This window comes from Zingiber officinale, chromosome 2B (assembly GCF_018446385.1).
Source record: "Zingiber officinale cultivar Zhangliang chromosome 2B, Zo_v1.1, whole genome shotgun sequence".
In the NCBI taxonomy this organism is placed as follows: domain Eukaryota; kingdom Viridiplantae; phylum Streptophyta; class Magnoliopsida; order Zingiberales; family Zingiberaceae; genus Zingiber; species Zingiber officinale.
In genome coordinates, this window is record NC_055989.1 from 134,004,864 (window position 1) to 134,030,780 (window position 25,917).

The following is a 25,917-nucleotide window of genomic DNA, read 5'->3' on the forward strand; positions in this document are numbered from 1 at the left end:
TAGAAAATTTTGATAAATTAAAGCTAGAAAATGACAATTTACAAAAAAAAAAGGACATCCCGGTGCACGAAGCTCCCGCCATGCGGGGTCCCGGGGAAGGATCCATTGTACGCAGTCTTACCCTGCTTTTTGCAAGAGACTGTTTCCCGGATTCGAACCCGTGACCTTTTGGTCACATGACAACAACTTTACCATTGCGCCAAGACTCCCCTTCCTAGAAAATGACAATTTACAAAAAAGAAATAAAAAAACTTGGCAAATCATACATGTACATATAGTAAAAGTTTTAGAAGATATAATTTGAACTGATATTTTAAATATCACAAAAGACAAATTAGGAAAATTTCAAAGAAATATGTTCCTAAAAAATATTTAATTAATCCAGTTGACTGGAACCTATATTGGGTTCCGAGGGACGAGAAGCCGGAGCGGAAGGTTGCTCGAGAAAGCCGGAAGTTGGGTTCGGGTAAGCCCTATTCCGGATGGCCGAAATCACCCAAGCGAGCGGAGCCGAAGCGGAAGACTCGGACCGAGGCGAGCAGCACCGAAGCAGAGGGCTCGGATAGAAAAAGTCAACGAGGTTGACTTTGAGGGTCCAGGCCCGGAACCCAAATTCTATCACCATCGACGTGGACGTTGACCGTTGCGTCGGGGATAGATTTCTATCCCACTCCAGGCGCCTGGAACGCTTCCAGGCGCCCCGACCAAGGCTATAAATACAGCCTTGGTCCAGAAGCTCAACACCAACAAGTAATTTGAGTTCCAACACTTGTGCGCTTCACTTTGTTAGTTTAGCTTCATCTTTTTGTGCGTTCACTGCTATAAGAGGCGGAGACGCCTGAAGGAGATACTTAGTGCGATTCACTTCCTTGAATTAACAACCTCCCTGGTCGTAACTAAGTAAAATCTGGGAGCCTCGTCTTTTAGTTTATTTCTTTATTTTATTTTATGCAAGTGTTCCTTTAAGTTCGAGAAGGGTTTTGTTTTGTATTTGTGCAGGGGCTATTCAACCCCCCTTCTAGCCGGTCAACGGTCCCAACAGAAGGGGCTGGGGATGTTGGGTAGGTTTTGTGAAGGACTAGAGATGCTGGACAGATTTCATGAAGGATGAAGGGGGCTGGGGATGCTGGGTAGATTTTGTGAGGGGCTGGAGATATTGGGCAGATTTCGTTGGGGAAGGAAGGGGGTTGTGCTCTATGCTGGGCAGATTTCATGAGGAAGGAAGGGGGTTGTGCTAGGCAGATTTCGGGGGTTGTGCTGGGTAGATTTTGTGGGAGAGGAAGGGGCTGCACTAGGCAGATTTCGTGGAGGAAGGAGGTTGGCCGGGTGAGGGAGGAAGAGGACTGTAGATTTGGGGCTATTCTGGTGAGGGAGGCTGTAGTGGGTTGTTTAGGTGAGGAAGGGTTCAAAGTGGGAGTCGTGAGGTGAGGTTTAGCGTCCGAAAAGGGATGGATTGGAAGCATGGGCAGGGTCCTTAAAGCAATAGTTTTTATTTTTACTTACTTTCCGTATATCAGCACCGTGAACTTTATTATCATAATTGTTAGCAAGGTGTGATGCACGAAAGTTTAATTGGTTGTTTTAGCATGTTAAGTGAACTATCTTATTCATTATTTAGTAATGACTTTCTATGCATGAAAAATAAAAATATTTTGTTTAATAATGTGATCTGTATGTATTTATGTGATGGATTTGGGAATCCGACTTAGAAAGGGTCCGGGAAACCTTACCAAAAAAAGGACTTCTAGGAATCCGGCTTAAAAAAAGTCCGATGAACCTTACCAGAATAAAGGGGTTAGGGAATTCGGCTTGAGAAGGGTCTGGTGAACCTTACCAAAACAAAGGGGTTAGGGAATCCGGCTTAAGAAAGGTCCGGTGAACCTTACCAACCTAGTACTAGGATAAACGTTTGACCAAATGATCAGAGGTTAAGGTATAAAGGAGCTATACTTAATGATCTGAATTCTTATAATTTACGAATCTTACAAGTAAAATAAAAGATAAAGAAGGTTCAAAATTGAATGTTAATTTAGGGTAGTTTGGAGGTTCATGAAACTGAAGTTAGAGGTTATTCTCCGTTGATATTTAACATGGTAATTTCAAATATTTCTCTTCAATGCGAATAGATATTATTTATATAAAGGTTAAACTTGCTATGTCTTTAGACTCACTAGATCCATATGGTGCATGTAATGAGGAGATAGAAGGACTTGACGGATGAGCCTTCTTATACCTAGCAAGGCACAGCCAAGGGCTTCTTTTATTAGTCTACTTTTCTACTTGTATTAGAATGTTGGGTCCTCTAGTTGGAGTTGAATTATCTGTTTTGATAGTCGGTTGAGTTCATCTAACTAGGTAGTTGCACTCTCTGTTCATTTTGAAGATTTGATTCACTATTATGATGTTCCAACTCAAATTTATTTTGATTTCAAGTTTAACCAGTTTGTAATGCATTATCAATTGGAGTTGTTTTATTTAATTTGAGTCTCTTTAATGTTAGTACTGCAAGGTTCGTGAAATATATATACATATATGGATGTTTAAGAGGTTCTCAATAAAACAATCTTTCAAAGACTTCTCTGTTGAACAGTTAAAGCTAAGGTTCAAAATCTCGAACTGAGCCGTGCCGAAGTTTCGATCGTTAATTTGAACAATACTATTTCGATATCATGAAGATGTTTCCATGCATGATGCCGGTAATGAATTGGAATTGAAGAAGAAAGATGTCTATGCTGAGTATGGGTTTAGATATTGTATCTATAGTTTGTAGAATCGTGATCCTACGCATGATTGATTTAGAGTCAGGACAGGATCGGTCAGGATCAGATCGGATTGTAGAATCATACGATCCTACCAAAACCCTTGGAAATTTAATTTAGTATTTCATAGATGATCAAATTAATCAATGGAGACTAAATCAATTTGATATCTGATTAAAATTCCCTTTAGAATAAATTAAATCAAATTAATAATAACAATAATAATGACAATAATAGGTTGATAATATATATAATAATAAATATAATTTATTTATAATTTTAAAATAAATTGATATATATTTTAATGGAATAATTCGTTTAGGGTTTGAGGAAAGCCTATTTAAACTATAATATTTAAGTTAGAAGTTGATTAAATCAATTAACTAAAATTTCAATTATAAACCCAAAGTTTTTAATTCACCGTCGTTGCTCCCCTCACCCGTGCTCTTGCGCATCCTTGTTGCCACTGCTGCCCACTATCGGTTGATGCCTTCCCCTCTTCCCCATCGTGAGCAATCGAAGAATAGCCTCCGTCAGCCATCACAGACTACCTCCATAAGTCCCTGCCACGAGAAACTAGCGATGCACAAGTTTGTGCATCCCCCTCCACAGCCCGCCAACGTCGCCTCCTCGCACATGCTCATGTGTCCCCTCCATTGTCTCTACTCGCAGTTTTGGTGCCGAGAAATTTTAAACCATGTAGAGTCATTTGTAATGTAGCATCGTAATGATTTCACCAATCATGTACGATCCCATCGATCCTTCTCCGATTCTGTTATAAAAAAATCACCCCAATTGTGGATCGCAATTTTACAAACCATGCTTATATCATGCCAAATGAAACCGTCGAAACCTATCATTCCGGTAAATTAGTGATACTCAATACCAACTCAGCCCAACAATTTCTCCTTCCTTTGCTTCATCTTCTTCCTCCTTCAACCTCCAATCTGTTCCTAACACTGTGCCTACGATACTGGAGTATCTTTACAGATCTTTACCGTCCATGGCTGAAACTACAACACTACTAAAGGTTTTAAACCTTAGTGTCAAGTGATATCGAATTTCGGTGATCTATCAAAATGATACTTTTCAACTGCTCCACTCGACACGGTATGAAATTTCAAACCATGGTTAAAACAACATACTGCATTTTACTTTTAAATCCTAATGTATCAATAAAATAGCCTAGTTACACTAGACGAGCAAGATACTAAGTGAATATAATTGGAAAGAAGGGGGGGACTGTGTGAAGAAGTATTAGAAACAAGGAGAAGAGATAAGAAACTCACATATTCTCAATACACTTCCCTGAGTAGACGTATAAGGATCGCTTATTGCCTCTGCAAAGGTTTGTTGCCTCTTATATAGAAGAGTAAGGAGACGTCGGGTGCTCATTGGGCTCCATCGTCACATGTCCTTTGTTTTCAGATAAGAAAGGCATCTCCCCATGATCGTCCTTTAGATAGGATTGGATCACTTTACAGCACATTTGTACAGGAAACTTTATTCGTGATCGTCCTTTGGATAGGACTAGATCACTTTACAGCACACCCTAGCACGGTGTCCTTCTTGATAAGAAGGAATCTACTTTTTACATAGTTTAGTGGGTTGTCATTGATTCCTTGCGAGTCCACCACTTTCGCAAAGTTTTCTTTACAAGTGAAAAGAAGTCATCCGACGAATAGCATCATTTAGTAGGTAGGCAGTGGTTTTCAACTGTTTATCAACTTATTCTGTAGATGGATATCAGTCAGACCACCAATTGTCAGATGTACTCCTTCTCTGGCACTCATGTTTCTTCAAGGAGTGAAGCAGCCTGAGCTGCAGGAGAGCGCTCGTTGCATGGATAGTGGCCCTTTGTTGTAGCTCATAGAGCTGCTGGCCAATTTTTGCATTATCTTCAAGGGAGATTGGATATTGCCTATGGAGTAATTGTTGGTATTACTCAGCGAGGTTGATAGGGCTGAGAGAGTCTGGGTCATCTGAGCTTGAACTTCCATTGTGGGCTTTTCCTTTATCTCTTGGAGAGTAGGTGCTATGAGTTCCAATTTGTTGAGGAGTTCTTCCGGTCATTCTTTTTGAGGATAGTGTTGATTCCTAGAAGACTATATTGATCTTTGTTTGTAAGATCATTCAAGCGCTTGTAGTTGAATACCATTCTTTCTTTGCCCTTTACTTCTTTTCCTGTCTTTGGATCAATAGTTGTTCCAGAATTCACAATAATTGTTGTAGTTCTATGCCTGCTTTTGCTTGGTCTGATAACCCCTATTTCGAGTAAGACTTTTACATGTTTCGTAAGGGCCTCTTTCTGTTGAGGAGTTAGATGTCTAAGGGGTCTGTCTTCAATAATGAAATTCGGATTCTTAATATCCAAGTGGCAGAGTACTTGATTTTTTGACCAATGACATAGAGGATTTTCTCCAATAAAGCCTTGGTTCTTTAAATCTGATAGGAAGGGCTTGAACTGCATTTGGAAATTTTGCGAAATTCTTTCTGAGGAGTAATTGACCATCTCCATTATTTGTATATATTCTTCTTCCTCCAACTCTAATTCTTCGATCGCTGCAACTGTGGTAACAGTCGGTAAAGTATTAATAGTAGTTAAATTCTTGTAAAATGTTACCGTATTGCCCTCGATTCTGACTCCGCCTTGCATTGCTCTAATAAAATTACATCCAATGATCATCTAAATGTTGTCACCAAGGGTCATTGGGAAAATGTAAGTCTAAGGAATTCTGAACATATTTGACCCTATGATCATCTTCCCTTGCTTTAGTTTTAGCCTAGCGATTTATTGTGAGTTGATACCGCTAAACTGGACCACAAAGGTGTTATCTTCAAGAGCTTCCTTGGGTACTGATTTTTTATCAACACAGCATGTTGTAGCTCCAGTAACCAGAATTGCTCTTAATAAGAACCTTGGTACTTCAGGAATCTCCATTTCGACCGTTAGAATGTATAGCATATTTTTGATAAGTCTTGGTCCTCTGAGTCCTTGCGCCGCAGTCACCTTGCTTGTTGATTCTTCATATAGAACATTGGCAGCTTCTATTTCCTCTTCTATTGGCTCCTTTCCCTTTTCAAGACTATAAAAGTCTTGGCTTAATTCCTTTTCTAGTAGGAGCTCCTCATACGAGGCCTTATAATATGTAGCTTCCCTTTGAAGCCACTCGATCTCCCCTTTGCACCAAGATATATAATATTGTTGTTCATTTTTCAAATTTTACGAGAAGAATAGAGCTAGTGTGGATGGAGCTACAGGCACTTTTGTATTGAAATAGTAGGGCCCACATAGATTGCAAGGTGTGACTAGACAACTTGGGCAATGAATCCTTGCCCTCTTCACCATCTCTCGTTTGCAGCATGTACAGTTGGCTGGTTATGGAGGATTAATATCTTGATTATAGTGTCAATTATGGACACAGTTCAACTGCCCCAAGCATTAGAATTAACTCGTTAGAGAAACTTAGGGTTTGAATAGACCTTTGTAGGGCCTCAAGGCCACCTTCTTCTTTTTCAGAGATGTTGAAGATAGCATCGCTCTGTGCTTCTCCCTCTTGTACCGACAAAATATCATAATCTTCGAGAATACTAAGTTGTTCAAATATAGCAACTCGCTTAATATTCCTCCAATCATTTGGACATTCTCTTGCGAAATATCCTTCTTGGCCGCAAAGGTAGCATTTGCATTTCTTATTCTTTACTAAGTGCTTCCTCTTTTCTATTCTAGCGTGAAATTCATGTGGCTTGCCTTTATATGTCTTGGACCTTCGAATGTCATATTTCTTCTGGCTTTGGCTCTTATAATATCCTGGTATTGGCATTTGACTGCAAAATGAGAGATCCTTCAGGGAGCGTTTAAATGCTGCATCCTTACATTCCTGTTCTAGGAATTTATATGCAAATAAAACCCTTGGAAAGACACCAATTGTTAAACCAGGATATTTTGTGTCAAATGCCTCTTTAATCATGCTTCCAAGCTCACCAGGCATCTTAAGCCAGAATTTCTCCAAAAGCTCTGGTCCAGTATATAGCCTTCCAGTTTTAGATGACAGCTTTAAGTAGTCATTCATGTATTGAACAATGTTTTTCACATTGTCGCAGGATAATTTTTCTAAGTCCCTGTAAGCTGCATCTTGAATGGCAAAGAAAGAATGGTATTCAACTACAAGCGCCTAAATGATCTTACAAACAAAGATCAATATAGTCTTCCAAGAATCAACACTATCCTCAGAAAGATCAGTAGCAGCAAAATATATTCTAAATTTGATTTAAAAAGTGGATTTCCTTTGATTACTAAAAACCCTAGCCATTCAGAAATCAATGGAAAAGAAAATAACAAATGTAAACACACACCCTAGTAAAACAACAATACATTGTTAAAAATGAATAACATACCGAATCAATAATATCCTGACAATATATAGGGCTCATGTAATAAAGAACATCATGTACTGTAGCACTCAATGTCATACGAAGACCTCGAACACCATCCAAGGTTATATTTTCAACTGCACTTTCACCACTGAGCTTCAAACCCTTTCTCCACTAAAGCAAAGACAACATGGCATCAGTCATGAAGATAGCGAACAAATAAGTCAACATAATCACATAAAACAAGGACAAAATAGAGACAATCGACTCAATCCTTGTAAAAGTTTTGAGTGACACAAGGGCAATGAAACATGAAATTCAAGCCAACTGCCATCCCAAAATTTAGATTAGCAAATCTGTTCTAAAATTAGAATAAACAAATCGTGCTAAAGATAGAATGGGTTGAGGAACTAAAACAACAAACCTGTGATATATCTTGACCAAGTAGAAACATAAAGCAGAAATTACATAATTTGTCCTTAAAAGATATAATGCCTAAAAGTTCAATTATCACTCTATTGGAGAACAAAACTACCATAACAAACAAACATCTTTTAATTAATACCTTGGTTTCCTAATGTGTAGGTATGTTTATCAAAATATACTAAATAACGAGAAAAAAGGGCAACAGAAAACAACCAATTTCATATAACAGAAGTCAAAGATTATCAGATTGCAAACATACGGAAGTTCATTGAATGAACTAAGCTAATAGAAATAGAGCCTCTGTAGCACGGGTAAAAATGCCTTCAAGTCAGTCAGACTGAATTGCCCAATGAGGGACTGGGAATAATATATGGTTTTTACAAATGAAAATCTTTTTTCCCTAGAAAAAAGAAACGGCAAACTTTCCATACAGACCTCGCAAAAGTGAACTTTTTGATAAAACAAACATAATCTACTGTGATCCAATAAATGGTAAAAGACAACAAGAATTTATGAAATTTGTTCTGGCACACCTAAGATTAAACAGCAAATTCACATACCATCAAATTCCATAAGCAGTTCAATGAAAACACCTTGTCCCTTGACAAGATGGTGGTGGGCAAAAGATAATCTACAATATTTCTTGTTAAATATCGAGTTTTTATTGTATTTACATTTTTCACATTTTAAATTATTTTTTAAATGAAACTCATCATGTGGACATGGTAATTAAGGTCACAAATTTTCAAATCAAGATTGATTTAGATTTGCTTTGGTCAATTTAAGACTGAACCATATTTCTATATAGGAATAGTCTTAGTTCAATCGTGCAGTGAAATTTCTGTATTGGGATTCTACAATCTCTTTTCTCTCTCCCCACGCATCTCTCATTCTCACTCAGCGCATGCCCACACCTAATCCCTCTCTCCTCTCTCACAGGCAATGTCCATAGCCCTAGCCATCGTATCCATGTCACTGGCTAGCACTAGTTGTCGGCCTCTCCTATTGACCACTCTCCCTCTTCCTCTCTCTATCCTCTCTTGCCTTGTAGGGTGTGCGATTGCATCCTTTGTTGCCCAAGTATTCCTACCATCAAAACCAAGAGAAGTCGCCACTAGCCATGTATCACCTCTTTTTCCTCTCCCTTGCTATCCTTCTCCCACTCCTTGTGCCCGCCACCCAATTGCTTTTAGCCAAGCCAAGTGTATACCATTGCCACCAATCTCTCCTCATCATTTCTCTCTCTTTCTTTCTAATTGCTAGCTCACCACAGTGCCACCCACACCCTATGTTCTTGGGCCAAACCTCAATAGTTGTTGTTTTGCATCCTAAGCATTGTCGTTATTACATCCATTAGATTGAGATAATAATTCAGTGAGTAATTTCTTTGTTGACATTGGAAAATGGATATCTATTTTGGACTAATCATAAATAGATTTCTTTGTTGACATTGTTTCATAGCTTGAGGAGAATTTGCGAGCTAAAAATTTAAGTTTATTATATTTTTATTATAGAGTTGTTCTAGTGTTTACGTTGGTATATTTGGTTTAAGATGGGAAAATGAAGGTTGGATGTTAGTGATAGGAGTTAAATTTGGGTTGCATCGAGGTAAGTGGATTAGTATTAGATTCATCAACCTTGAATTATAATTAATTTGTAGATTTTTTGTTATTATTGTTAATATTATCTTAAGTTTTTTTGAGTTATTTTTATATTTACTCATTCGAGGGAAGCAAACTGACTTTTAAATCCTTGGATCTATATTTGTCATATATTTAAGGTGTGAAAATCTATCCTTAGATTCATTTACATATTCATTGTGAATGAATTAATGTATAAAAATAGATTATAAGTATATTACTATTCTGGTTTGAGAAAGGGATTAAAATGTCCTCTAAAATAGCAAAATGTGCTTTAAACTCATGTTATACATATGAGTCAACATGTAGGGATTAACATGAGAAGTGCTTATTTAAAAGGTTAAAAATTAATACACTACTTGATCTTTAGTTGATACCTATTGTTATATTGTTTCTATGCTACTTTTGATTTTATATGTTGATAATATGCACATTTTTATGTTATACATCCATTACTAGTATGTAGTATAATTAATGCAACCTTTATTAAAAAACAGAGAATTAGGTTAGTTCCTTGGACTAACCGAAAACATATAAATCCAAAATAAAATAGTTGAGATGTAAAGATTTAAAGTGAAACAAAAATAATTATACAACAATGACAACCAAGACTTTTATCCTATTAAGTGGGCTTGGCTATATAGATTCTCTTACACCATTAGGCTTGATCCACTACTATATTCTATCCATATTTAAATAAATCTTATTTTAATAGTTACTAACCAAATCTTCTTTGATTTCCCTCTTCCTTAATGTGTGTATTTATCATGATTTCACATCGCCTAATTGGAGTATTTATTGGGCATCTAAGTAAGTGTCCATAGCATCTTCAACGTCTCTTAGATTGTTTCTTCAACAATGATAACCCCGACTCTCTCTAATATCTCATTTCTTATTTTGTCCATCCTCATATATCTGATATTCACCTTAGCATTCTCATCTATGTGACTCTCATCTTTTGCTTTTGCACTTGCTTCATAACCCGACATTCAACTTCATATAATATAGCAAGTCTAACCGTCATTTTATAAAATTTCCCTTTAAGCTTCAGAGGTAGCTTACGATCATTGAGCTTAGCATTTACTCCTTCATACGTCTCATCCACCATCAGTAATTATAAATGGAGAAAATAAATCTAGTAAAAATTTAAGTATACCGTTGTATATCACAAGGGAGGTCTTCAATCCATAATGTTATTTACACTCTGAAGACCTGACTCTACTAATTTGCTTCTTAATAATGACTAAAACATGATAATAAAGTATTTTAAATCGAGACAAAAGATGATAAATATTAAGTGGTGATAAATAAGTGAAATTTAAATAAGAGTTGATTATATATATTAAAATTAAAGACCTGAAATGAGAACTTTAAACATTTAATAGAATTTGTGACTTATTTGGTTCTTTTAATGTCTTGAATAAGATTAAATTTATGTGCATATTTATATCTTTCCTATTTACCCACTTAACAATTTATTCTTCTTATCTTTACATCTTTCATGTTTACCCACTTAATAATTTATTTGTACTTCTTTTAAGTCCTTGGCCTCTAAGTTCGTAGACAAAAGTTAATTTTGGAGCTATAGTTAGTTTCAACCAGTAGTATATAGAATTGCTCAAAGATCCTCAACATGTTGATACCTTGTCATATCACTATACTTTTTGTTCTATTCATCACCCTTTGATATTAGATGGTTCCATTGTATTTTCAAGAAAAAAAATGAATATATATTTTGTCAGACATCTCTTGCTTGTCTTAGCTTATTGACATGGTTCTTTGATATATAATACTACAATGTCAACAAGTGGGGTACCTCTTAGTTAGTAGAATTACACCCACACATGATAGTTTTAATTGGTATCAGAGTTAGATTAACCATGTATATTTTTCAATTTTCTTGTTTTATGGTTTTGTAATTTCATGGCATAAGACAATTTCACACGAGTCAAGTGTATCTCTAGGCTATAAGATTTATAAATCCTATTTTATTTATTGATTCGGGAATTTCAACTATAATTTTGTCAAGTGATGCCTAGAGGTGGAGCTATTCGTGATTGTGGCCATGTTGTGCATGCAATCATGTGTTTGCTACTCAAGGGCTTGACCATGGCTTAGATGATATGGATTTAACAGCTATTATCTTTGCTTTTAGGATTAAGAGGCATTTTCTATAAGGATCTTACTTTTGAGATTTTCACTAACCAAATATTTCTTCACACGGAAAGAGATGAGCCATAGTTAGAGATGGATAAAGTTTCTTAAAGATTATGGTTGCACTATCAACTATCACCTTGAGAAAGCTAATATAATGGTAGATGCACTGAGCTAGAAATAATGCATATCACAGGGTCGCAATTACTAATTTTCTACGACAATTTTCGGACTTGGATCTTCTCAAAGTGAGGCAAACACCACAAGAAGTTTTGATGTCCTTGATTGCACAGTCATTATTACTCAAGCGGATTAAAGGGAGTTAGTTGTCAAGCAGACTAATGGAGCAAAATAAGGGAGTTAGAAGGTGAGTTTCTCTAGAGTTAGGCCTAAAGTTAAAAACTTTCTATGGTGTGCGTGGATCTCTATGATTTCAAGGCAGATTGTGCTTTCCTAGGCACACCTCATTGATGAGCATCTCATTCAAGAAACACTGATCCAGATTTGCAATTAATATTAGTAGTACCGAGATGTACAAAGATTTGAAGCAATTGTATTGGTGGAAAGGTATTAAAAGAGACATTGTAGATTTCATACTAGATGTCTAGCCTACCAATAAATCGAAGTAGAACACTAAAGACCAGTTGGGTTTGATCCAGATTCATGTGCCAAAATGGAAATGGGAGCATGTTATCATGGATTTTGTCATAGGATTACAATCACTAAGGGACATGATTCAATATGCATGATTATTGATTGATTAATCAAATCAATTCATAGAGTGAACTCTTTAGATAGTCTAGCTGAGTTGTATTACCCTCGCTTATTCTCACAACGTAATTAAATTTGGGAATCATATTTCTTTTAGTAGGAAAGTATGTTAGATATTGAGTTTTTATTGCATTTAAATTTTCATTTCTTAATTTTTTTTTGATAAAAAATAAATTAAAGAGAAATAATAAATTAGATTTAAAGCGTCGAGTGAACATCGAATTAGATTTGAATGAATTCATAGTGTAAACACAGTTGATTAGGATCACTTGGTTTCAAATTGGGATCAATTTATATTTGTTTAAATAATTTTAGAGATCAAACCAAATTTATATATTTGGATGGTCCCATTTAGTCATAATGGGACAAATTAGCAACATTTTTTAGTGGAAGGTTATACAATCTCTCTCCTATCTCTCTCTCTTTCTGTGATCTCTTTCTCTCACTTGACACCCTCCCACGCCCATCTCTCTCTCCTCTCTTATAGTCAACACCCCTGAGATATCCTATACATGTTGTCAACCTCTCCTATGAGTTGGTCTCCCTCAGCTCTCTCTAACTCTCTCTTGTTTCTCCTCTCTCCCTCATTCTGTGGTGTGCAATCGTAGCCGCTCGCCTAGGGCACCAGCCACCATCAAAACCAAAACCAAGATAAGTCAGCGGCAATCATCTTTCCCCTACTTTTCCTCTCATCAGCACTAACCTCTCGTCGTTTTCTCTCCTCCTTTCTTGTTGCTAGCACACCATAATGCCATCAACACCCATTATCCTTGTATGAATCCTCGGTTGTTGTTGCTTATCATCTAAAGCATACATGGCCAAAAACTCACCTCGCACATCAATGAGATTGAAGGTAAGAATTCAATAACTAATTTCCTTATTGACATTGAGAAATTGTTATCTATTTCACACTAATGATGACCTATTATCAAGGTTCGATTAGCTTGGATGTTTTGTACCATTGAAACACCTATATTGTTTTTTGTCAACCAAGGAAAATTGAAACACCTACATTGATGATAATTAAAAGTATATTAAATTGTGATCAAATGGTGATAAATAATAAGAACAATGGGTGACTTTAATTGTTGATAAATAAGTGAAATTAAAAGGGCAAAAATCAAAAGGGCACCTCCACTATATTTCTCATTTCAATAATACCCTTATTCCAGCATTGTTGTAGCAGCTACATTCTGCAATGTGTTAATGTAAACCATTGTTCTCTTTAGTTCAACTTGGGCAAAAATACGATGCATATTATTTTTAACCAAGTTTAATCAGTTTATTTTAACATGTTGTATCAACTACTCTGAAGTTGCTACAACAACGCTGAAGTAAGGGTAATTTTAGGATGAAAAATATGTTAGGGTGTTATTTTGACCTTTTTTTTGTAAAAGAGGTGACCTTTTGACGATTCCAATAATCTAAGGCACGCTTTTGATTTTTGCCCAAATTAAAATAAGAGTTGTATATATATATATATATATATATATATATAAGAGTTATCTAATCTTTAATTTCTTAAGATTAAATTCATACACATTTTTCTTATTACTGACTTAGCAATTTGTGTTTACTTCTTATCTTCCTTAGCCTTAGATTTTGCAAGCAAAGGTTAATTTTAGAGTCATACTTGATTTTAGTTAATATATGGAGTTTCTCAGAGATTCTCAGCCGGTTGATAGCAAGTTTGACTTTCTTTATTGTAATGTTTATTCTAGTTATAACTTATTGATACTAATTATTTCTATTTTATGTAGAAACAGAAATTATATATTTTGATGAACACCTCTTGCTTATCTTGAGCTATCTATTACTGGTATGGCTTTTGGTTATCTATTATTACATTTTTACTAGGTAGGTACCCCTAGTTAGTGGAATTATATCTAAAGTGTGGCATGTCTTATGCTGCACAACAATCACTATTGCATCACAATGAAAAATGTTGATATAGCTCTTGGCATGGCTTTTGACGTGATGGTTGACTAATATAATTATGCAACTTAGATATGAGTTGGATGTTTGGCCACATCAGTGTTGTCTGTTATTAACCATTTAGTAAATCTAACCAGATATTTACAAATATCGACAATGTGGGTATTAAATTGTAAAAAAAGCAGCCCGATGCAACAAACTCCAACTAGTGTGAGGCCCCGAGATTATATTGGGTCTATTGTACGCAGTTTTATCTGCATTGCAAAATGTTATTTCGGCGATTCGAATAAGGTCACACAACAGGAACTCAAGGCTCCTCTTCATGGGTATTAAATTGTAACCAAAAAGAAGAAGAAAAATACTAGGGAGCTATCTGAAATCGGGATGGTAGTTTAGGGACCGTTTATGTAATATCCAATTCACACAGGCTACAGGCTTACAAAGTTTTGCCCTAAAATAATTACTCATTTTCAAAAAGGAAAAAAACATACAAGTTGATCAAGATTCCTATGGATGCACACACTTGTTTGATGATCTTTCAGCATAATATTTACCTGGCAAGGAATAAATAAAATCCTCTGAGTGCTTTTCTGGTATGGAGTTAAGTGCATCTCAGCTAGACTTGCTGTTATACGACGAAAATCACCAACATCATCGACCAAATTGGCTCTCTCTAATCTTTGTCCGATACCATGAACCATGAAAACTAAGTGACCAACTGGCACCTGCAGAACAACAAATAGATAACTTGGACCGAGCAGTATAATGTTAAGACAAAAGAATCCATATCATTGAGATTTCAAGAGCTCATAAAATCATTCACAAGATCAGATTAGTTTGGGTGAAGGAAGTAATTTCACATAAGCAAACCCAACAACTTAATTTGTCTGGTAATTGAACCAATGTTGTACAAAAATTCAATTATTAGTAATTAGTTTAAGCAGAGTGTGTTTCTTTATATCAGAGGGTTTATTTCTTTGCTTAGTCATTGGTGAGTACTTTGTATTCATTTACTGGGTAGAAATGTAGGCACTCTAATGATAGCAAAAGGATTCCAGGGTTCTCCTACATCTTCCTTTATTTTGGTTATTTCCTCCTACACGACAAATATTTTCTTCCAAGTCAGTTTTCTCTTTGAGCAATCAAACATTATTATATACATTAAATAGAGAAATAGATTAAGAGAACAGAAAGCTATTTTATAGTCCCAAATCTATGCAGCAGCATCTTCATCATCAAATCATGTTGTCCTAACTATCTGGGCAGCTATCCTCCATTGAGCTCCATACATGGTTATTTCACTAGTGATATTTAAATTAATTAAATTATTTTTATTACATTGACAAATGTTTCCTTTGATCCCAACTCTATGCATATTATCTGCATACAATTTGGTGATGAAATGATGTACAACTTTGTCATTGAAATGGAAAAATGTTATGGCAAGAATTCTTCAATTTCAAAATTTAATGGTACAGAAGTTTGATCATACTTCCAGAAAAAAGGAAAATGAACCAAAAGAAACATATCTAATATTAAAATTCAAGATAGTTAGATTTAAGGTAAAACCTGAGAACAGTAGTCATCCATTTCCTCCTCTTTCTGCTGGCGAAGCTCATCCTGATAAAAATAAATAAATAAATAAAAACAAAACGAGCCAAAAATAAATCCGCAAGCAACCATAGTTCCACATAAAGGGACATGAACATCATAACATCTAGAAGATGAAAATCAATTGAATCATGAAACAAGGATTGGGTCCTTGCATTCAAGATTTAAAATTTCAATCCGTGTCGGAATTTAAGTCCAGGACTGAATGACACAATTTTGGTACCATATCGTATTATGCCTATACACTTTCGGTATTTTTTTAAAATTTTTAAATATAAGTTTATATTTAATTATTAATTATTTGATTATTAAAAATGTTCACTATTGATGTTATATTTTGAGATATTGAGTTGGTATTTTAATATTTCCTTATAAGTTAATGTCAATTAAATTTTTATAAAAAATATTTTTAAAAAAATAATTCTCATAATTCAAAACTAAATCTGAAACTATAAAATTCTTTGAAAACTCAAAGATAATTATAAAATTATTTGAAGGTCTTAAATTATTTTTTGGGTGTATTTGTAAATTTTTTGTTTTTTAAAATTTATTTAAAATATTTTAAAAAAAATATTTTGGAAAAAAAATAGATTATTTTAAATTCACATTCAATTTTCAACATATATTAAAAAAATTAATTATTTTCTAATTTTTTTAAAAAATAATATTTTATGTTTATAACATATATATTAATAAGATATTATGTTTATAACTATTATATATAATTAATAGTTTTATTTATAAAAAAACCTATTCAGTGTCACAACCCGATATCTTAGGATCGTGGTACCCTCTGCGCCCCGCAAAGAGCCGCATAGGAGTTGCGACAACCTTTGTGCCCCCACACGGGATTGCAGCACCCTCAACACCCCCTAGAAGGTCGCCGCATCCGCAGTCCTGTGCCAAAACGATAAATACCACCAGTTTCGGACTCCATGGGTTGGCACTTCAAACTATGCTTACATTTATGTTCATCTATCACTAAATTAATAAACTCAACCCTTCGTGAATGAGAAAGTAGTCACACATAAATTTGTTGTACAAGATTTGATATGAGTATCATAAGAAATTATTCATCTTGATCCTGCCATTAAGTGGTTGGTATTAGTTTTATGATTCAGCATGATAACAAATAATTGGTAGAATCTGCACTTATTATTTTATGTAATGGTGCACGCAGGCCTAGTTGTGAATTGTGTTTGGCTCAGCCCACTAATAGATGTTCATCCATGCCTTGTAGTCGACACATCAAAAATACATGAAAATGAAAAACTGGAGAGGAAAAAAAAGATATGTGCCTCAATTAGTAAAACTCATAAAAAAAGTGTGCCCTAATGGACAATACAGTCAATGAAAAACAAACTACAAATGAAAAATAACTTCTTTGGACCCCTTCTGTGCTTGTTTATTTCAAAGATGATAGTAACTAGATAATGATCGAATAAAAAATTAAGAAAATGCATAACAATCATCTCAACTCATTTAATGATATATGATTGTGTCATTTTTACTAATAACAAAATGAGTGTCATGCACTACATTCAAGTTTGATCAACCTATATAACCATCTAAATTAATGCTCTAGTTGAATTCAATTTCACTATGAATTAAGTTAATTAATTTTATAAATTATAGTAGCTTATAAAGATATATTGATATTAAATTTAAGTTAATATTAACCCAACTTATCAATAACAACCAAGACTTATCCCACTAGGTGGGGTCGGCTATATGGATCCTTCTACGCCATTGGGCTCTATCCTCTACTATATTATCATCTATATTTAAATAAATTTTATCTTATTTTATCGTTGTTAATTAAATCTTTTTTGGTCTTCCTCTTCCTCGTTTGATGTACATATTTGTCATAGTTTCACATCTCCTAACTAGAGCATTTATTGGTCGACTAAGTGCATGTTTGTATCATCTTAAACATGTTTTTCGAAGTTTTCCATTAATAGATGCAATTCGACTTTCTCTCTAATATTTTCATTTCTTATCTTGTCCATCCTCATATGTCCACACATCCACCTTAATATCCTTTATCTCTATACTCTGTAATTCTCGTTTTAGCCTAACATTTAGTTCTATATAACATAACATGTCTAACTGCTATTTTGTAACTAAACTTATCGATTTTAAAATATAATTATTGACCTACTATATTAATATCAATCAATATAATTAATGTACAAGTATAGTCAATAATAATTATAATATTTATAAATTTATACCTATATTATTAATTAACATATATAATATTTCACCATATATAGAATCTATCAAGGTTTAAAATTTTGACCCATGCCAAGATTTCGATCCCAAATCGGAACAATATAGGTACGGTACCATATCGTGTCCTGCCGATATAATTTCGGTATTTTAAAAATATATAAATATCAATATATATTAATTTTATTAAAATTTGATTATTAAATATGTTCTATATTTTAAGAAGTTGAATTTATATTTCAACAGTTTCTCATAAAAGAGTACTTATTAAATTTTTATTTTTTAAAAAAAATAATAATTCTTAAAATTCAAAACTAAATCTAAAATTATATAAAATCATTTGAAAGGTTAAAAATGATTATAAATTATTTAAAAATTTTAAATTATATTTTGAAAGTATTTGTTAATTTTTAATTTTTAAAAATTTATTTGAAATATTTAAGAATTATATTTTTTAAAAATAGATTATTTTAAATTTATATTTATTTTCAAAATTATTTTTTAAAAATAAATTATTTTATAAAAATCTATTAATTTTTAAAATTATTTAAAAATTTTGAAATAGTTTTTAATATTTTATAACTATTATTAATAATTATTTACTTATAAAAATATATATTTAAAAATAAAAAATTAACTAAAAAAAAAAGGACAGCCCGGTGTACGAAACTCCCGCCATGCGGGTCCCAGGAAAGGATCCATTGTACACAGTTTTACCTTACTTTTTGCAAGAGGTTGTTTCCAGGATTCGAACCCGTGACTTTTTGGTCACATGGCAACAACTTTACCGTTGCGCCAAGGCTCCCTTTCAAAAATAAAAAATTAACTAAATAAAATAAAATAAATTTTAGAAATATATAAAATTTTATTAGAATTGTAAACAAATTTTTATATATTTTAATGGAATAATAAAATTTTTTGGGTTAGTTTTGTATTATTTAAGTTGAGAGTTGATTAAACCTAAGTTTTTTAAAACCTAAGTTCTCCGCCGCCACTATTCCTCGCGTAGTTATCCCTCTCCACGCCTAACCTCCGTCATCATCCACGCGAGCAGCCAACATCGGCGGTGCTTCCCTTCTCCCCACTGCTCCGGCCACCCCTCTCCACCGCATTTGCGCATCCAGCCACAGAAGCACAGCTTATGTCGCAACGCCCTCAACGACTCGTAGAGGGACGCCACGAGGTCGCAGCACCCTCCACGAGGTCACAGCGCCCACCACGACCCCCATGAAGAGATGTCGTGGGGTCGTTGCGCCCTCCGCGACCTCACGGTACACTTTCAGTTACTTTGCCGATGCAGGTCCCACACCGGAACGACACGGAATTTCAAGCCATGGAATATATACAAATATAATCTCCTACTAAATAAATTTATAACATAAAATGTAATAGCCTAGATAATTATTAAGTGTATATTAGTTATACATTATTAATATAAAGTTCTAACTTTTATAACTTACTTTTAGGTAATTACGGAAGCCATCAAGTGGCCATTTGGGATGAAGTTGTTGGTCCCTTGGCGACCAGCTAGAGGGAGGGTGAATAGTCTGCACAATAAAAACAAACAAAATCCCCTTTCTCGATCTTATAGTTCGATTAGAATAGACACTTGCATAAAAGAAATAAGAAACTGATTAAAAAATAGAGGCACAAAAGGGTTACTTGGTTTGCAATCAGGGGATTGTTAATCCAAGGAAGTTGAAGCTCACTAAACAATCTCCTTCAGGCGGAGAAGACTCTTACAGCAGTTGAAGCACTTAATTACAGAACAAAACTAAAGAGAAATCGTTTACTAAGTGTTGTTCTGACTTACTGGGGTCCGGGCTGTATTTATAGCCCTGGTCGGGGCGCCAGGAAACCAGGTCCGGGCGCCCGAACCGAAAAGTCAATATTTTGTTGACTTTCAGTCCTAGTCTTCCGCTCCGGTTCCGCTTGCATTGGTCTGGATCTTCCGCTTCGATTCCACTTGCTTAGATGATTTCGGCCATCTGGAATAAAACTCACCCGAACCCATTTTCCGGACTTCAAGCGGTCTTCTACTCCGGCTTCTCGTCCCTCGAAAACATCGCGTGCCTCCTCATCCGCCAGCGTACTCATCCGCAACTACTCGTCCCTCGGACGCACCGAGCCCGTCGACTCTCTCCCATGTCCTTTTCGCTAGCTGCGTCTTTCGTTTGACTTCCTATGCTCCTAAGTTCTTGCACAATTAGACACAAGGCATCAAAATAATAACAGGACCTAACTTGACTTGGTTGATCACATCAAAATCATTACGGGGTACTTATAATCTCCCTCTTATTGATATGGATCAACCCAAGTTAAGTTAGGGTAAACCAAGAAACAAATAGTAATAGAAATAGCAAGTACATATTTTACATATAAGAAAAACATGTGCAAAAATCAAAAAATATACCCTCCCCCTAGACTTAATCTCTAGTTCTCACCCTTTGATCACATTAAAATGAGGTAGTCTATGCAAAGTCTAAGGAATAAAATCAAGAAGTTTTTAAGTTTTTGAAAATCTAGATTTTTCAATTTCTAAACCATGTTAGGAAACTTAAAAACCTTCAGTTTTGAAAAAAAAAATAGTTTTGAAAAAAAATTCCCTTAAATAAAGAAAATGATAAAGTTCCACAGAAAAAATAAATTTTACAAAAAATAGCATTACAAGACCAATTTAACAGTTAAATGTTTTACCAGTTAGTCAATTAAACATTCATTTCAGTAATTGACTTCCAGTCTTATGGTGAGGCACTGGAACAACAGCCACTTCTAGAGAAAGGCTCTTAAAGAAATTAAATATTTAATTTTCCTTCTGAAAGCCCTTGGTCAAACTTTCAAAAATTAAAAAAAATATGCACAAAACGATAATTTTAACTTTTATGATTTTGGAACCCAAAATAGATTCCTTCCAACTGGGTTAATTAAAAATTTCTTAGGGATATATCTCTGATATTCTTCTAATTTGGTCCTTATGGTATCTAAAATGTCAACTTAGTCTATTATACTTTCTAACTTGTGAGTATGCATTGTTTTTAAATTTTTTTCAATTTTTCATTTTTCATTTTTATCTTGTCGAAATCCTCTAGTCGACAAAATGTTGCTAAGGTTAATTTTAATTCTTCATTTTCTTTTAATAATTTTTTACTTTCTATCTCTAATTTGCAGGAACTTTTCGACAACATTTTTATAAATTTAAATAATTGGTCAGGAAGTACGGACCGTAGAGGTAGGGACTATACCTGACTTACCTTGTCGATTTCTGATGCTCCCCTATAGTGCTGCTTTCCTCTGACGATGCTCCCCTTCATCGATGCTCTCGATACTCATTGAGGATGAGCTTGCTTCGTCTTCATCTTCTTAGTGACTTGCCACTAGCGCAAGCCCGACGATGGCTTCGATCTCTTATTTGGACGACGTTTCATCTCATGTCGCATTTAGATTTCGATGCTTTGTCTGGACTGGTCTTTTGTCCTTGCTTTTGTCCTTGTTCTTGTCTTTATTCTTCAATTTAGGGCAGTTGTCTTTCACGTGTCCTTCATTGCAGTGGTAACATCTTATCTTTCTTCTTCTTTTTATCCCACACTTGATTAAATTTATTAGTTTTAAATAACTTTTTAAATTTCCTTACCATGAACATCGTTTCGTCATCATCGAGAGAATTTTCAGAATCTGGTTCATTCATTTTTGCCTTAAGGCAATGTTGTGCTTGGGCTCCTTTTTCAAATCTACACATCTCGTTTCATGAACTTCAAAAGTTGAAAACAACTCTTCTAAAGTACTTACTTCTAGATCCTTAGAGATATAATAAGCATCTACTAATGATGCTCATTCAGTAGTCCTAGGGAATGTGTTAAGCGTGTAGCTTAACGAAACTCAGTTGATTACCTTTTCTCCAAGATTCGTGAGTCTGATGATGAGTTCCTGTGTGCAACGATTTTGCCTTCTTCTAATTTGAGGTTGTTGATCTGGTTCCGGAGCAGATCCCGTCTCGCGAGTTTTGCCTCCGAGGTCCCTTCGTGTAGTTCTAGGAATTTCTCCCAGAGCTCCTTGGCTGACTCGTACGCTCCGATCCGGTTGACTTCTTGAGGTGGTAAGACGCTAAGCAGATGAAACTCTGCTTTATCGTTTGCCACGAAGTCGGCTTGCTCCTTTTTCGTCCATTGATAATCCTCTTTGCCCTCTGGTGCTATAAAACCAAATTTCATGATTAATAGTAAATCAAGATATATCTTAAAGAAAACCTCCATCTTTTTCTTCCGGCTCGCGAATTCTCCCTCGAACTTCGATAGGTAGATGCTCGGTCGAGCCATCTCTTGTGCTTTGTTCGGTGGTTAGTCCTCCTGAAGCTATTGGGCTCTGATACCACTTGTTGGTCCCTTGGCGACCGGCTAGAGAGGGTGAATAGCCTGCACAATAAAAACAAATAAAATCCCCTTTCTCGATCTTATAGCTCGATTAGAATAGACACTTGCATAAAAGAAATAAGAGAGTGATTAAAAAGAAGAGACACAAAAGGGTTACTTGGTTTACAATCAGGCGATTGGTAATCCAAGGAAGATGAAATTCACTAAACAATTTCTTTCAGGTGGAGAAGCCTCTTACAACAGTTGAAGACAGAACAAAACTAAAGAGGAATTGTCTACAAGTGTTATTCTGACTTACTGGGTCAAGGCTATATTTATAGCCCTGATCGGGGCACCTAGAAGAGTTCCAGGCGCTTGGAGGGGATAAAACTTTATCCATGTCGTAACAAAACATGCCATGTTGTGTTTGGCTGAGATTTCAAGTCCAGGCTCCCCGGACCGAAAAATCAACATTCTGACTTTCGATCTTGGTCTTCCACTCCGGTTCTACTCGCATTGGTCCAGGTCTTCCGCTCCGATTCTATTTGCTTGGGTAATTTCGACCATCTGGAATAGGCTCACCCGAACTCATTTTCCGGCCTTCGAGCAATCTTCAGCTCAGGCTTCTTGTCCCTCGGAATCATCGCGCACCTCCTTCTCGTCCGCCAACGTACTCTTCCGCAATGCCTCGTCCCTAGGATGCACCGAGCCCGTCGGCTTTCTCCTGTGTCGTCCTTCTCGCTAGTTGCGTCTTTCGCTCGACTTCCTGTGCTCCTAAGTTCCTGCACACTTAGACACAAGGCATCAAAATAACAACAGGACCTAAGTTAACTTGGTTGATCACATCAAAACCATCACGGGTACTTACAGAAGCAACTTTTGAATCACCTAGGTAACAAAGACCCTACAACTAACTTGCACCTTGATAGCTTAGCTTAAGTTAAATCGTTAATTTAAGTATTAAATTATAAAAATAAAATCCTATTACTCTAATTGGTTTAGGTCCTGAGGTGATCTAAGGGTTGGAACGTGCCATGTGGCACACTCAACACACTCTAGCACACTTCAAAGCGTGTTGAGAATAAATTAAATGAATTTTAATCCTATAATTTTAACTGTTAACTTGTTTACCTCAAAATATAAACCTTCAGTAATCTAGAAAGTAATTTAAAATATTAGAACAACTATGACAAATATAATATAGTTTCAACTAATGATTACACCTTAGTAATACTAAAATGAGCCATCAAATGAAATGAAATGAAACGTTTTAATTACTGATTACACCTTATTTGAAATCTATGACATCCACCACTTTCTAAAGAGTAATTTTTTTACTAATCTACAAAATCATGTTTTACAAGTTGGTAAGAAATGTTCCAAACTTAAAACACTAACCTGAGTTGGCTTCACTGATCCAGAAGTTGAGAAACCTCGTCTTAGTTTAACCACAACTCCACCTCCAAAAGAGAAACTTGTACTGTCAAACGCCAACCACGCTTCCCAAGTATCATCTTCTCCTGTAAAAAGTGCATGCAGTCCCTGTGCAGGTACATATACTTTTAGCTAGAGGATCCCAGGCATCAGGTTTCCAACCAACTGGATAAAATGACGTACCGGGGATGTGCCCTGTAAATCAATACGAGCAGCAAACTGACCTGAAGGTTGGAATGTACGGCGATGCCATACCTGAATGTATTGACAATTTTAAGAGTGTCAGAATAAAAGATCAACTAAGCTGCTGAAGAAAAAGATAAAAAGAGATCTTCAAATTTTCAAAAACAAAACATCATGATCAAGGGGGAGAAAATGGACAAGGAATTAGTTTTGATTAGCTGTGTAAAGGTCTTTCAGAACTTCATTGCATTAAAGATTACAAGATCGAGTTATAATGAAATAGATACTTTTTGGTTATCAACAACAACAAAAAAAGCCCACAACTATATAAATTGCAGAATGCAGATGATAAGTGTACCAGAGTCTTAGATTAACCCATTTCAAAAGAAAACATTTGACCAAAATAAGTACTGTAAAATAGTGTATAGGAGCAATAATTCAGGTCCTTAACATACAATATCTTAAAAGCTCACAGGCAATCACAAAAACAAGAAAGCAACCACGTATTAATGGCAAACTTATAAGTACATGAATTCATACTTGACAATTATAGGCCAACTCTAGCTGTTCTGCAACATCTTCACGTAGTGGAAGCCAATCAAGTCCACCTTTACGGGCAAACCAATGGCCTCTTAAAACACGCCTGTTCTCACCACTCCAATACACTGGGAAACAGTGTCGCCTAGTCAAATCCACCTGCCATCAGAAGAATTTCCATAACAAACTATAATAATGCTTGCCCTTCTAATAGAAGTTGTATAATCATGAAAAGAAATTTATGGTTAATCAAACGTTGAACATAAGTGCATGTTAATATAGATTAGTAGACAAATGACCAAATGAGATTATTAAGTTATACAAAAAATGAAAATATATAATAATACAGGTCCTAATGATTAGCAGAGTTATCAAATACAATATTGAAAATTAAAAAATATGTTTGATGGAACGAAGAAAATTCTTTTTAGCTTGGAAATAATTCAAGGCATCAGCAAAACTAATCAGCATGAGTAATCAATTACTGCTAAAAGTTCGTGTTGATAAATCAAGATTTATTGTATCATAAATTTATAGATTTCATTCTTCCAAGTAGAAGAATTCATTTCTACCTCTATATTTTTTTTTCTCCCAACTAGAGCCAAGTCAATGTGACCCTTGAATTTTCTAAATTTAATAGTCATTTTTGTTTTTCTCCAAAAACAGGGGACCCATCAAAACTGTTAGAAGGTGTTAAACTTAATTTTTTGAGAGTTATGAGGGAGTTCATATTTCAAGGAGTCAAAATTATTAACATTTTGTAAGAGAGCTAGTACTAAAGAGTTAAACTAGAACAATTTGACAGTGCGATGCAGAATGATGTTGGGATTGCTGGAGGGGGAGGGGATGAATAGCGCACCTACAAATATGATTTCTAACTTCTCTAGCTACAGTCTTAGTACACACACATTAGCATGAAATAAACAAGCACAAAAGAAAACATACTAGGAGACTCAAGGATTTACCTTGTTCACAATCCCAGGTTGTTGTGTCCAAGATCTATCCGCTTAGTGTCACTATCTTTCTCCTCTTCGATAAAAGATTGGAGAAACCTCTTAATACAATCGGCAATACAATATAATAAGGAAACAAAGAAGCTTAAGAAGAGGCAGCAATTTAATGCATTGTATCTGTGTATTGTATTCCGCCCTCGAGCCTTTGGTTCCATTTTATAGCCTCTACCTCCAACAGTCGAGTCTACTCACGTGGCAGTATTTCGATTGACAAGAAGGGCTTCCGATTGACTGCAAGGTACTGAGTTAGCTTGTTTGCCTCATCCACAAATATGTATTCATCTATCACCAATCGCTGATTTGGTAACCTTCCGATCAACCATATCCATTCCGATCACCCGCTCGGTCAATCCGTATCTCTAATTGTCTCGTCAGAATCTAAGATGGATAGATGGATTGGACTCCAAGTATCTTCCAGTCAAGCGAATTCAATTCCAGTCACCGCTCCCGACTTGATCAGCTCCAAACCTATTCAAACAAGGATCATGGTTATCGGTGCACT

The 25,917-nt window shown here is 35.3% G+C and overlaps 1 protein-coding gene across 4 annotated transcripts in view; it reads right to left on the reverse strand.

The window, feature by feature from the left end:
* LOC122047352 (phospholipase SGR2-like) overlaps nucleotides 1–25,917 on the reverse strand; it is a 66,731-nt gene that overhangs the window by 35,340 nt on the left and 5,474 nt on the right. For all 4 annotated transcript variants that reach the window (XM_042608557.1, XM_042608556.1, XM_042608554.1 and 1 more), the window contains exons 5-10: nucleotides 24,406–24,561; nucleotides 23,866–23,937; nucleotides 23,647–23,790; nucleotides 15,629–15,679; nucleotides 14,614–14,784; nucleotides 7,158–7,307 (exon numbers count right to left, since the gene is read on the reverse strand). In XM_042608557.1, the coding sequence (XP_042464491.1) occupies nucleotides 7,158–7,307; nucleotides 14,614–14,784; nucleotides 15,629–15,679; nucleotides 23,647–23,790; nucleotides 23,866–23,937; nucleotides 24,406–24,561 (744 nt within the window). The remainder of the gene's footprint in view (nucleotides 1–7,157; nucleotides 7,308–14,613; nucleotides 14,785–15,628; nucleotides 15,680–23,646; nucleotides 23,791–23,865; nucleotides 23,938–24,405; nucleotides 24,562–25,917) is intronic.